This window comes from Leucoraja erinacea, chromosome 8 (assembly GCF_028641065.1).
Source record: "Leucoraja erinacea ecotype New England chromosome 8, Leri_hhj_1, whole genome shotgun sequence".
NCBI classification, from domain to species: domain Eukaryota; kingdom Metazoa; phylum Chordata; class Chondrichthyes; order Rajiformes; family Rajidae; genus Leucoraja; species Leucoraja erinaceus.
In genome coordinates, this window is record NC_073384.1 from 16872397 (window position 1) to 16885415 (window position 13019).

At 42.2% G+C, this 13019-nt stretch overlaps 1 protein-coding gene across 2 annotated transcripts in view; it reads right to left on the minus strand.

Moving 5' to 3' along the window:
- Positions 1–2331: 2331 nt before the first annotated feature.
- LOC129699364 (uncharacterized) overlaps positions 2332–13019 on the minus strand; it is a 46220-nt gene continuing 35532 nt past the window's right edge. For both annotated transcript variants that reach the window (XM_055639075.1, XM_055639074.1), the window contains 2 exons: positions 12086–12129; positions 2332–8335 (listed from right to left, as the gene is read on the minus strand). In XM_055639075.1, the coding sequence (XP_055495050.1) occupies positions 8219–8335; positions 12086–12129 (161 nt within the window). In that variant the 3' untranslated portion in view covers positions 2332–8218. The remainder of the gene's footprint in view (positions 8336–12085; positions 12130–13019) is intronic.

Consider the following 13019-nt stretch of genomic DNA (forward strand, 5'->3'; position numbering starts at 1 on the left):
TTCTTGCAGTAAAGGCGCTCCCACAGTGCTGTTGGGATGGGAGTTGCAGGATTTGGACCCAGTGATCGAAGGACCCCTGGTGTGTTACCATGTCTGGATGGTGTGCGGTTTAGATAGGAACCAGCAGGTGGGGGTGTTTCCACATGTCCAGCTCAAAGAGAGAGAAGCCACCTCAATCCTTATTACACTGATTAAATCATTCTACATCTGATTCCAAACACATGTTCATAAGTGATAGGGGCAGAATTCAGCCCATCAACTAAACATAGAAACATAGAAAATAGGTGCAGGAGTAGGCCATTCGGCCCTTCGAGCCTGCACCGCCATTCAGTATGATCATGGCTGATCATCCAACTCAGTATCCCGTACCTGCCTTCTCTCCGTACCCCCTGACCCCCCCCCAGCCACAAGGGCCCCTTCCAACTCCCTCTTAAATATAGCCAATAAACTGGCCTCAACTACCCTCTGTGGCAGAGAATTCCAGAGATTCACCACTCTCTGTGTGAAACAAGTTCTTCTCATCTCGGTTTTAAAGGATTTCCCCCTTATCCTTAAGCTGGGACCCCTTGTCCTGGACTTCCCCAACATCCGGAACAATCTTCCTGCATCTAGCCTGTCCAACCCCTTAATAATTTTGTAAGTTTCTATAAGATCCCCCCTCAATCTCCTAAATTCTAGAGAGTATGAACCAAGTCTATCCAGTCTTTCTTCATAAGACAGTCCTGACATCCCAGGAATCAGTCTGGTGAACCTTCTCTGCACTCCCTCTATGGCAATAATGTCCTTCCTCAGATTTGGAGACCAAAACTGTATGCAATACTCCAGGTGTGGTCTCACCAAGACCCCGTACAACTGCAGTAGAACCTCCCTGCTCCTATACTGAAATCCTTTTGCTATGAAAGCTAACATACCATTTGCTTTCTTCACTGCCTGCTGCACCTGCATGCCTACTTTCAATGACTGGTGTACCATGACACCCAGGTCTCGTTGCATCTTCCCTTTTCCTAATCGGCCACCATTTAGATAATAGTCTGCTTTCATGTTTTTGCCACCAAAGTGGATAACCTCACATTTATCCACATTATACTGCATCTGCCAAACATTTGCCCACTCACTCAGCCTATCCAAGTCATTTTGCAGTCTCCTAGCATCCCCCTCACAGCTAACACTGCCCCCTAGCTTAGTGTCATCCGCAAACTTGGAGATGTTGCCTTCAATTCCCTCGTCCAGATCATTAATATATATTGTAAATAGCTGGGGTCCCAGCACTGAGCCTTGCGGTACCCCACTAGTCACTGCCTGCCATTGTGAACAGGACCCGTTTACTCCTACTCTTTGCTTCCTGTCTGCCAGCCAGTTCTCTATCCACATCAATACTGAACCCCCAAAACCGTGTGCTTTAAGTTTGTATACTAATCTCTTCACCATAACTTCACCATACAATCATGGCTGACCTATCTTTTCCCCTCAACCCTAATCTCCTGCTTTCTCACCCTAACTCCTGACACCTGCACTAATCAAGAATCTGCTTTAAAAATATCCATTGATGACTTGGCCTTCGCAGCCGTCTGGCAATTTTAATTCACTAGAATCAAATGGTCATTCAAGCATATTACCATTTGGATGGTCACCAAATCTAATAGGTGCCATGGTTATTACTGCAAAGTACCAGCAAAGCAATTCATTAAACTGTAGTGATTAGACCAGTAAGATGCCATTCTAAAGCAAATCAACTCGGCAGAGCAACATCTTCGTAAATTTGATCTGCCTATTGTTAAAGATTTCTAGAATGTACCGCTCTGTGTAATTTACATTTTTAAGCCTGTGCTCATGAAATCTTGGAAACAGATTAACCAATCCTATCTAACTGCACATGGTCTGTGTCCTTGCATTCCATGCATGCTCACATTTCTGTCTAAATGCCTATTATACATTCCTATCATATCTTCTACCTTCACTCCTAGCAGCAGGTTCCCACCACACCCCATGCAAACAAAAACACTTTTCCCATAAATCTATTTTAAATTTTACCATCTTGCCAAAGCAGATACAATAGTTGCAATTACAAGGCTTCCAGGTGGGTATGCCCTCAGGTATTTAACATTTAGACCCTGGGAAAAGACTCTGTGTGCACCCTAGCTATGCCTTCCATAATTTTATAAACTTTTATCAGTTCTCTTTATCAGTTTGATGCTCCAGAGTAAACAATCCAAGTTTGTCCATACTTTGCTTATAGCTAGAACCCTCTGATCCAGACAACATCGTGGTGAACTTGAACTTGAATTTTCCATGGAGTATTGAAGGTTGAGGGACCCGATAGTAGTTTAATAAAATTATGGGAATAAATTCCATTTCCTGCATATTCAAATACCCACCAACAAATTGTATCTGCTTTCAACATCGCCACCTCTGTTGGATTATGGAAATGCAGCCGGACAGAATTCACAAATCAGTACCAAAAGATTGAAGATATGGAATGTGCGTTGTTCTCACAGAATTTATGTGGGGGAAGCGAGTAAATAAATCAGCACAACTAATATTTTTCACCTTAAGTGTCTTGATGCATGCACCTTTGTGTTATGAGAAACTGCGATATGGCCTGGTTTCTATAAACGGAACCTAGCCTGTAATGTTGTTGAAAAGATAGTTGTCAACTCTGATGATAAATTGGCAGCTCCATGCAGCATCAGGACCAGAACTACACACAGTACTCCAAATGCAGTATAACCAAAGCATTATACTGCCCCAGCATGACTTGCCAACGTCAATACAAAAAGCTCTAATTAATGAAGGCAAGTATAAAAGTACACCTCTTTTACCACCCTATTTATGTTGCCAATTTTAGGGAGCAATGGACTTGTTCCCCAAGATCTTTCTGTACATCTGATAATTGCTGGTTTCCGAGCTTCCCCCCAATCTAGTTTCAGTAAAAACACTGAATCAAGCACTTGAATTAACAACATTTTATTTTACCAAAAGCACGAGTCAGATTACACACTGTACCTAACCCCCACCGTGGGTTCGTCAAGTTTATTCGTCACATACACATACAAGATGTGCAGTGAAATGAAAAGTGGCAATGCTCGTGGACTTTGTGCAAAAAACAACCAAACAAACAAACTACAAACAGAATGGAACAGATCCCTCTGTCTATCTGTTCAAGCCCTTAGGCCTCGCTCAGACAGCGACACTCCAGAAGATTGACCTTGAGCCTTTGATTACAGCCTTTCATATGCCGCGCGAACCTGAGGGCCGAACCACACGGGGGCTCTCAGACAATGCTTAACACCCCATCCAATAGGGGTTTTGGCCCGAAACATTGCCTATTTCCTTCGCTCCATAGATGCTGCTGCACCCGCTGAGTTTCTCCAGCACTTTCATCTACCTAAAGATCCAGCAGTCAGATTCTGCAACATTATTTACAAGCTATTTACAAAATGTATATCTAGTTTGCAACCACCCAATCCATTCTGTGCATTTGGTATCAGATTGACAAGGCTTGCAAGACTTCCTATCCTTAGCATATGAATTTTATCTAAGTTCCAGACTCTGGCACCTCTCGCAGCTTGTCCCAGCTCTGCAGATAGCTATCACAATTTGACCAAATCTCCCAGCAAGCCCTGACACTTAACCCCATTTTGAAGTCCTGACTGGTCCATTTTAGCCAGGATTAACTCCATGCTGCTAAAAGTCCTGCCATTTACTGTATAAACACACCAGATAACCAATCTGGCTTTCTATCAACACCAAATCTCAGTAATTAATGAAAAAAAATTTGCACTCAGAATTTTATTATTTTATTAAGCTAAGATATGTTGACAGTCTGTTAATATTTACAGGCCTATGTTGTAAAAATCAATACTTTGTTTTTTTTTTGTACATAATGCACACTGGGTAAAAACTAGTCACTTACAAGCATAATACACACCACACAATAACCATATAACAATTACAGCACGGAAACAGGCATCTCGGCCCTTCTAGTCCGTGCCGAACAACTTACTCTCACTTAGTCCCATCTACCTGCGCTACATTCTTTTCCCGTCCATATACCTATCCAATTTATTTTTAAATGATAAAATCGAACCTGCCTCCACTGGAAGTTCATTCCACACAGCTACCACTCTCTGGGTAAAGAAGTTCCCCCTCATGTTACCCCTAAACGTCTGTCCCTTAATTCTCAAATCATGTCCTCTTGTTTGAATCTTCCCTACTCTCAATGGAAAAAGCTTATCGAAACATAGAAAATAGGTGCAGGAGTAGGCCATTCGGCCCTTCGAGCCTGCACCGCCATTCAATATGATCATGGCAGATCACCCAACTCAGTATCCTGTACCTGCCTTCTCTCCACGCCCCCTGATCCCTTTAGCCACAAGGGCCATATCTAACTCCCTCTTACATATAGCCAATGAACTGTCCTCAATTACCTTCTGTGGCAGAGAATTCCACAGATTCACCACTGTGTGAAAAATGTTTTTCTCATCTCGGTCCTAAATGATTTCCCCCTTATCCTTAAACTGTGACCCCTTGTTCTGGACTTCCTCAACATCGGGAATAATCTTCCTGCATGTAGCCTGTCCAACCCTTTAAGAATTTTGTAAGTTTCTATAAGATCCCCCTCAATCGTCTAAATTCTAGCGAGTACAAACCAAGTCTATCCAGTCTTTCTTCATATGAAAGTCCTGACATCCCAGGAATCAGTCTGGTGAACCTTCTCTGTACTCCCTCTATGGCAAGAATGTCTTTCCACGTCATCCACGTCATCCACGTCAACTCTGTCTATCCCTCTCATCATTTGAAAGACCTCTATCAAGTTCCCCCTTAACCTTCTGCGCTCCAAAGAATAAAGACCTAACTTGTTCAACCTTTCTCTGTAACTTAGTTGCTGAAATCCAGGCAACATTCTAGTAAATCTCCTCTGTATTCTCTCTATTTTGTTGACATCCTTCCTATAATTTGGCGACCAAAACTGCACACCATATTCCAGAATTGGCCTCACCAATGCCTTGTACAATTTTAACATTACATCCCAACTTCTATACTCAATGCTCTGATTTATAAAGGCCAGCACACCAAAAGCTTTCTTTACCACCCTATCTACATGATATTACACCTTCAGGGAACTATGCACAGTTATTCCTAGATCCCTCTGTTCAACTGCATTCCTCAATTCGCTACCATTTACCATGTACATCCTATTTTGATTTGTCCTGTCAAGATGTAGCACCTCACACTTATCAGCATTAAACTCCATCTACCATCTTTCAGCCCACTCTTCCAAATGGCCTAAATCTCTCTGCAGACTTTGAAAATCTACCTCATTATCCACAACACTACCTATCTTAGTATCATCTGCATACTTACTAATCCAATTTACCACACCATCATCCAGATCATTGATGTATATGACAAACAACAGTGGACCCAACACAGATCCCTGAGGCACCCCACTAGTCACCGGCCTCCAACCTGACAAACAGCCATCCACCATTACTGTCTGGCATCTCCCATTCAGCTACTGTTGAATCCATCTTGCTACTCCACCATTAATACCCAACAATTGAACTTTCTTAACCAACCTTCCATGTGGAACCTTGTCAAAGGCCTTACTGAAGTCCATATAGACAACGTCCACCACTTTACCCTCATCAATTTCCCTAGCAACCTCTTCAAAAAATTCAAGAAGATTAGTCAGACATGACCTTCCAGGCACAAATCCATGTTGACTGTTCCTAATCAGACACTGTTTATCCAGATGCTTATATATATTATCTCTAAGTATCCTTTCCATTAATTTGCCCACCACTGACGTCAAACTAACAGGTCTATAACTGCTAGGTTACAATATGCAGGAGGTGATCGCAGGAAGTCTCATGCAATGCAGCATAGTTCAGATTGACCGTCACAACAATGTTCTCTCATTGGACCCTCACATCCAAGCCAGTAATGCTCATTCTTGTGATGCCCAGTCTGAATGTAGCTGGGACATTGTTGGCCGGTATGGGCGAGTTGGGCCGAAGGGCCTGTTTCCACACTGCATCACTCCTATGACATTTTTTTGATGCAGCTCCTTCACATCTTTTGTGAGGTTGTAAAGCACTTTGCAGAAGATGAAGTATCTTGAAGCATAGTCACTCATTATGGGTCGGGAATGGGGTTGAAAGTCAAAGCTCTAAACGGCTGGCGAGACGGTGGGAGCCATGGATGGGTTGGCAGGTCATTACATTCACATTCACTTTACAACGCCATCTGTGGCCACTCATGGAATTTCAACTGAGCTCCGATCATTTTGTCCAGATTGTGGTAGACCATCAATTACCAGAAAATCGGTTTTCAATCTGTACCAATTTAAAGATAGTCCAAGACCCACAAATAATAATGCAATCACGTATAAATGTTTCTATATGTTGATTGAATATTGAATAATTAAAGAGAGAACACCACATATGACATCAGCCCACCTGGGCATATGTTCCATGTTTTCAAACCTCACTGTATAAGCTGTCCATTTTAACCTGGTGACTCCTGCGTTACATAGTCCTGTTAATGGAAATTCACCGTCACAAATTATAACCCAAAGTTTGAAATAGTGATTAAAATTTGTCCTGATGGACTTATTGTCGTAGTAACTACACAATACAAAATTCACCTTTTTTTCAACTCGGGTTTCTTAATGCATGCGTGGATGACTGTATGGAAATTCGTGATATGGACTGTTATCCAGGAAACACAACCTCCCATAACATGAGGATCACCTTCATTCAATCAGTAATATTTCATAAAGTTTGGAAAATAATATACATTTTCTTACATTGCAACAGCACAATTTAGAATATTATAAAACTTTAAAGCACACTTTTAAACATGTTTTTATGGAATAGAAACTACTTGGCAATAAATATTTACATTCTTTAAGATGTATGAAGCACCATGTGGAAAGATGACCATATATTTTGATTTTCAGAAGCCATTCGATGAGCATGGCTTCTGTAAATTTATTACACCGAGTTTAGAAGAATGATGGGACCTGAATGAAACATACAGAATAATGAAAGGCTTGAATGGAGTGGATGTGGAGAGGATGTTTCCACTAGTGGGAGAGTCTAGGACGAGAGGTCATAGCCTGAGTATTAAAGGACGTTCGTTTACGAAAGGAGATGAGGAGAAATTTCTTTATACAGAGGGTGGTGAATCTGTGGAATTCTTTGCCACAGAAGGCTGTGATGGCCAAGTCAGTGGAGATTTTTATGGCAGAGTAAAGATTCATTCTTGATTAGTACAGGTGTCAGAGGTTATGGGGTTAGGAGGGAGAGATAGATCAGAAATGATTGAATGGCGTAGAATTGATGGACCGAATGGCCTAATTCTTTTTCTATCCCTTTTGTCCTAAAGGTCACGGTATTGTAGGTAATTTGTGAGCATAAATAGAGGATAAGCTAACGAACAGGTAATGGGTGAAATGAGGCATATTAAGAGGAAAATGACTAATTAATTTGTAGTCAGTTTATCTGACCACAGATATCAGTGGGAAATCAAGTGGAGAGGGTAATGAAGCAACGCATCACAGTAATATCTTGGGACTTTAATTCACATCGGGTCTGGGAAATAAAATTAGCTCTAATTTGCAGCATGTGTAAAATATGATATTCCATATCGGCATGCTGAAGAATCAACAAAGTGAAAGGTTAATTTCAACTAGTTACGTGCAATGAGAAAAGGTTTGTTAATAGTTTAGTTTAGTTTAGAGATGCAGCACGGAAACAGGGCCTTTGCCCCCCCCCCCACCCCCAAATCTGCGCCGACCAGCGATCCCCACACACTACACACACTAGGGACAATTTATAATTTTACTGGTCAATTAACTTCCAAACCGGTACGTCTTTGCAGTATATTTACGTTAATTGCATATAAAGCTTTGAGAAGAGTGAGTGATATAAATTGAAATTATTTGCTTCGATCTGAAATTAGAGTTAAATTTTAACAAAGGAAACTGAATGTATGAGTTGTGAGTTGTTGGGTAGACTGGGAAACTACATTAAAAGAATAAATGTGGCAGGAGTAGACCAATCTGTAGGCGATCACTTTATATGAGATTAAGGGTAAGAAAATATTGAGGCATATGCCTAAGAACCAGAATGAAGATCTGTGACCTTTGGGAGTTCTGTGCGTTGACAGATACCAACCAGAAGAACCCTGAGGGGTGACTTTTAATCAGTCACTATGTACGTTTGATGGCAGCATATTCGGTTGTCTCCTCGCTGACTTCTAAGGTTGGAGCTTTGGCATTCTTTCGTGCAAACTGAATATCAGCATAGAGTATCTCCGGTTCCGCCGACTGCAATAGAAAAACAGAATGTAAATGACACAAGAGAATGCTAAATCCATAAGCCGATTTTCTCCATCAGCCAGAAAATACGCAAAATCACTCCATACCATCACAGTTTATAATGAATGGCGTCAAAAACCATATAAGATGAACAAACATAGAAACGTAGAAAATAGGTGCAGGAGTAGGCCATTCGGCCCTTCGAGCCTGCACCGCCATTCAATATGATCATGGCTGATCATCTAACTCAGTATCCCGTACCTGCCTTCTCTCCATACCCTCTGATCCCCTTAGCTAAAAGGGCCACATCTAACTCCCTCTTAAATATAGCCAATTAACTGGCCTCAACTACCCTCTGTGGCAGAGAGTTCCAGAGATTCACCACTCTGTGTGAAAAAAGTTTTTCTCATCTCGGTTTTAAAGGATTTCCCCCTTATCCTTAAGCTGTGACCCCTTGTCCTGGACTTCCCCAACATCGGGAACAATCTTCCTGCATCTAGCCTGTCCAACCCTTAAGAATTTTGTAAGTTTCTATAAGATCCCCTCTCTATCTCCTAAATTCTAGAGAGTATAAACCAAGTCTATCCAGCCTTTCTTCATAAGACAGTCCTGACATCCCAGGAATCAGTCTGGTGAACCTTCTCTGCACTCCTTCTATGGCAATAATGTCCTTCCTCAGATTTGGAGACCAAAACTGTACGCAATACTCCAGGTGTGGTCTCACCAAGACCCTGTACAACTGCAGTAGAACCTCCCTGCTCCTATACACAAATCCTTTTGCTATGAAAGCTAACATACCATTCGCTTTCTTCACTGCCTGCTGCACCTGCATGCCTACTTTCAATGACTGGTGCACCATGACACCCAGGTCTCGCTGTATCTCCCCTTTTCCTAGTCGGCCACCATTTAGATAATAGTCTGCTTTCCGGTTTTTGCCACCAAAATGGATAACCTCACATTTATCCGCATTATACTGCATCTGCCAAACATTTGCCCACTCACCCAGCCTATCCAAGTCACCTTGCAGTCTCCTAGCATCCTCCTCACAGCTAACACTGCCCCCCAGCTTAGTGTCATCTGCAAACTTGGAGATATTGTCTTCAATTCCCTCATCCAGATCATTAATATATTTTGTAAATAGCTGGGGTCCCAGCACTGAGCCTTGCGGTACCCCACTAGTCACTGCCTGCCATTGTGAAAAGGACCCGTTTACTCTTATTCTTTGCTTCATGTTTGCCAGCCAGTTCTCTATCCACATCAATACTGAACCCCCAATGCCGTGTGCTTTAAGTTTGTATACTAATCTCTTATGTGGGACCTTGTCGAAAGCCTTCTGAAAGTCTAGATACACCACATCCACTGGTTCTCCCCTATCCACGCTACTAGTTACATCCTCGAAAAATTCTATAAGATTCGACAGACATGATTTACCTTTCGTAAATCCATGCTGACTTTGTCCAATGATTTCACCACTTTCCAAATGTACTGCTACCCCATCTTTAATAACTGACCCTAACAGTTTCCCCACTACCGATGTTAGACTAACTGGTCTGTAATTCCCCGTTTTCTCTCTCCCTCCGTTCTTCAAAAGTGGGGTTACGTTTGCTACCCGCCAATCCTCAGGAACTACTCCAGAATCTAAAGAGTTTTGAAAGATTATTACTAATGCATCCACTATTTCTGGAGCTACTTCCTTAAGTACTCTGGGATGCAGCCTATCTGGCCCTGGGGATTTATCGGCCTTTAATCCATTCAATTTACCCAACACCACTTCCCGACTAACCTGGATTTCACTCAATTCCTCCAACTCCTTTGACCCCCGGTCCCCTGCTATATCCGGCAGATTATTTATGTCTTCCTTAGTGAAGACGGAACCAAAGTAGTTATTCAATTGGTCCATCATATCCTTGTTCCCCATGATCAACTCACCTGTTTCTGACTGCAAGGGACCTACATTTGTTTTAATTAATCTCTTTCTTTTCACATACCTATAAAACCTTTTGCAGTCAGTTTTTATGGTCCCTGCCAGTTTTCTTTCATAATCTATTTTTCCTTTCCTAATTAAGCCCTTTGTCCTCCTCTGCTGGTCTCTGAATTTCTCCCAGTCCTCTGGTATGCTGCCTTTTCTGGCTAATTTGTATGCATCATCCTTTGCTTTGATACTATCCCTGATTTCCCTTGTTATCCACGGATGCACTACCTTCCCTGATTTATTCTTTTGCCAAACTGGGTAGTGAACAATTTTTGTAGTTCATCCATGCAGTCTTTAAATGTCTTCCATTGCATATCCACTGTCAACCGTTTTAGAATTAATTGCCAGTCAATCTTGGCCAATTCACGTCTCATACCCACAAAGTTACCTTTAAGTTCAGAACCATTGTTTCTGAATTAACAATGTCACTCTCCATCCTAATAAAGAACTCAACCATATTATGGTCACTCTTGCCCAAGGGGGCACGTACAACAAGACTGCTAACTAACAAGAAAGAACATTTACCAAAAGGGGAAAAGAAACTAGTTATAGTCATACAATAATAGTGTGGAAAAGGCCCTTTAGCCCAACTTACCCACATCAGCTAACAATGTCCCATCTACCCGAGTCCCACTTGCCTGCCCTTGGTCCATAACCATCCAAACCTGTCCTATCCATGTACCTGTCCTACTGTTTCTTAAACAATGGGATAGTCCCAGCCTCAACTACCTCCTCTGGCAAGCTTGTTCCATACACCCACCACCATCTGTGTGAAAAAGTTACCCCTTGGATTCCTATATAATCGGTTCCCATCACCCTGAACCTATGTCCTCTGGTCCACGATTCCCCTACTCTGGGTAAAAGACTGTGCATTTACCTGATCTATTCCTCTCATGATTTTATATACCTCTGCAAGATCTCCCCTCACCATCCTCCACTCCATGGAATAGAGACCCAGCCTACTCAACATCTCCCTATAGCTCGCACCCTCTAGTCCTGGCAACATCCTTGTTGATCTTTTCTGAACACTTTCAAGTTTGACAATATCTTTCCTATAACATGGTGTCTAGAACTGAACACAATTATCTAAATGCGGTCTCACCAATGTCTTGACTGCAACATGACCTCCCTAGTTCTATGATCAATACTCTGTCTGATGAAGGCCAAAGTGACAAAAGCCTTTTTGACCACCTTATCTACCTGCAACTCGACCTTCAAGGAACCATGCACCTGTACTCCTAGTTCCCTCTGCTCTACAACACTACCCAGAGGCCTACGATTTACTGTGTAGGTCCTGTCCTAATTCGACGTCCCAAAATGCAACACCTCACACTTCTCTGTATTAAATTCCATCAACCATTCCTCCGCTCACCCGGCCAATCAATCCAGATCCTGCTGCAATCGTTCACAACCATCAAAACCACTAACTTTTGTATCATCAGCAAACTTGCTAATCTTGCCCTGTATGTTCTCATCCAAATCATTGCTGTAGATGATAAGCAGTAACGGGCCCAGCACAGAACCCTGTGACACATCACTAGTCACAGGAATTAATGTGATGTATGTACATAAGACTTTGAATATAATGATATTTATGGAAGCTTGTTCATATGTAAGAGTATAAGGTGGACATTTGTAAACCTGAGATGGCTTGTATAGGTCTAAAAAGGAAGTGATGGCATTCAATTAAAGGCATGGGCCAAAATGTCGCCTGTCCATTTCTTTCCGCAGATGCTGCCTGACCCACCGAGTTGCTCCAGTAGTTTGTATTTATGTCTGGTACTTACCATAGTGACATTGGGGGCCGGTTCTGTATTGGTCTTGGTTTCAACTGAAATAAAATAAGAAACTGTTGAGTTGTCACATACGGGTGAGAATCAAAATGAAATCATAGTGCGGTATACAAACTTATTGTCATCCCTTATCCAGTGCATTCAGATAGCTGCAACATTCTGCAGAACACATATGTTTAGTTTAGACATACGGCGTGGAAACAGGCCCTTCAGCCACCAAGAGAGAAGGCAGGTACAGGATACTGAGTTGGATGATCAGCCATATTGAATGGTGGTGTAGGCTCGAAGGGCCAGATGGCCTACACCTGCACCTATTTTCTATGTTTCTATGTAAGTATACGCCGGCCAGCAATCCCCGTACACTAACACTATCCTACACACTAGGGTCAAACCTGTACGTCTTTGAAGTGTGGGAGGAAACCAGAGCATTTGGGGAAAACCCACACGGTCACAGGGAGAATGCACAATCTCCGTACAGACAGCACCCGTAGTCAGGATTGAAACCAGGTCGCTGGTGCTGTAAGACAACAACATAACAGCGCCATCGTGCTGTCATATGTATGAAGAGTTTCTCACTCTTGACAGGGGCATGACAAGACTCACATATGTCTTAAAGGCTAGACGTCTGGCTTACTTCTGGAGTCTGCAGGCTGTGGATCAGGCCCTTTTTAGGGGGTTAAGCCAAACTGTGTCGGCCTATGCTTCAGTGCAGTATTGTAGAAGTTGCCTTTTAGTTGGTGGATCCGGAAACTTCTCAATTGAATGTAAAGGATTATAATTTAATTAATTCATGGACATATGCCCTTTAGTTCACTATCATAGGTTTAAATTCAGCCACTAGCAAATGGATTAAAATTTGAGAGTCTGTGTTAATGTTGGTCTTTCTAAAATTCTGCCATTAATTTGTCACTTATAGCAGGCATCTTTT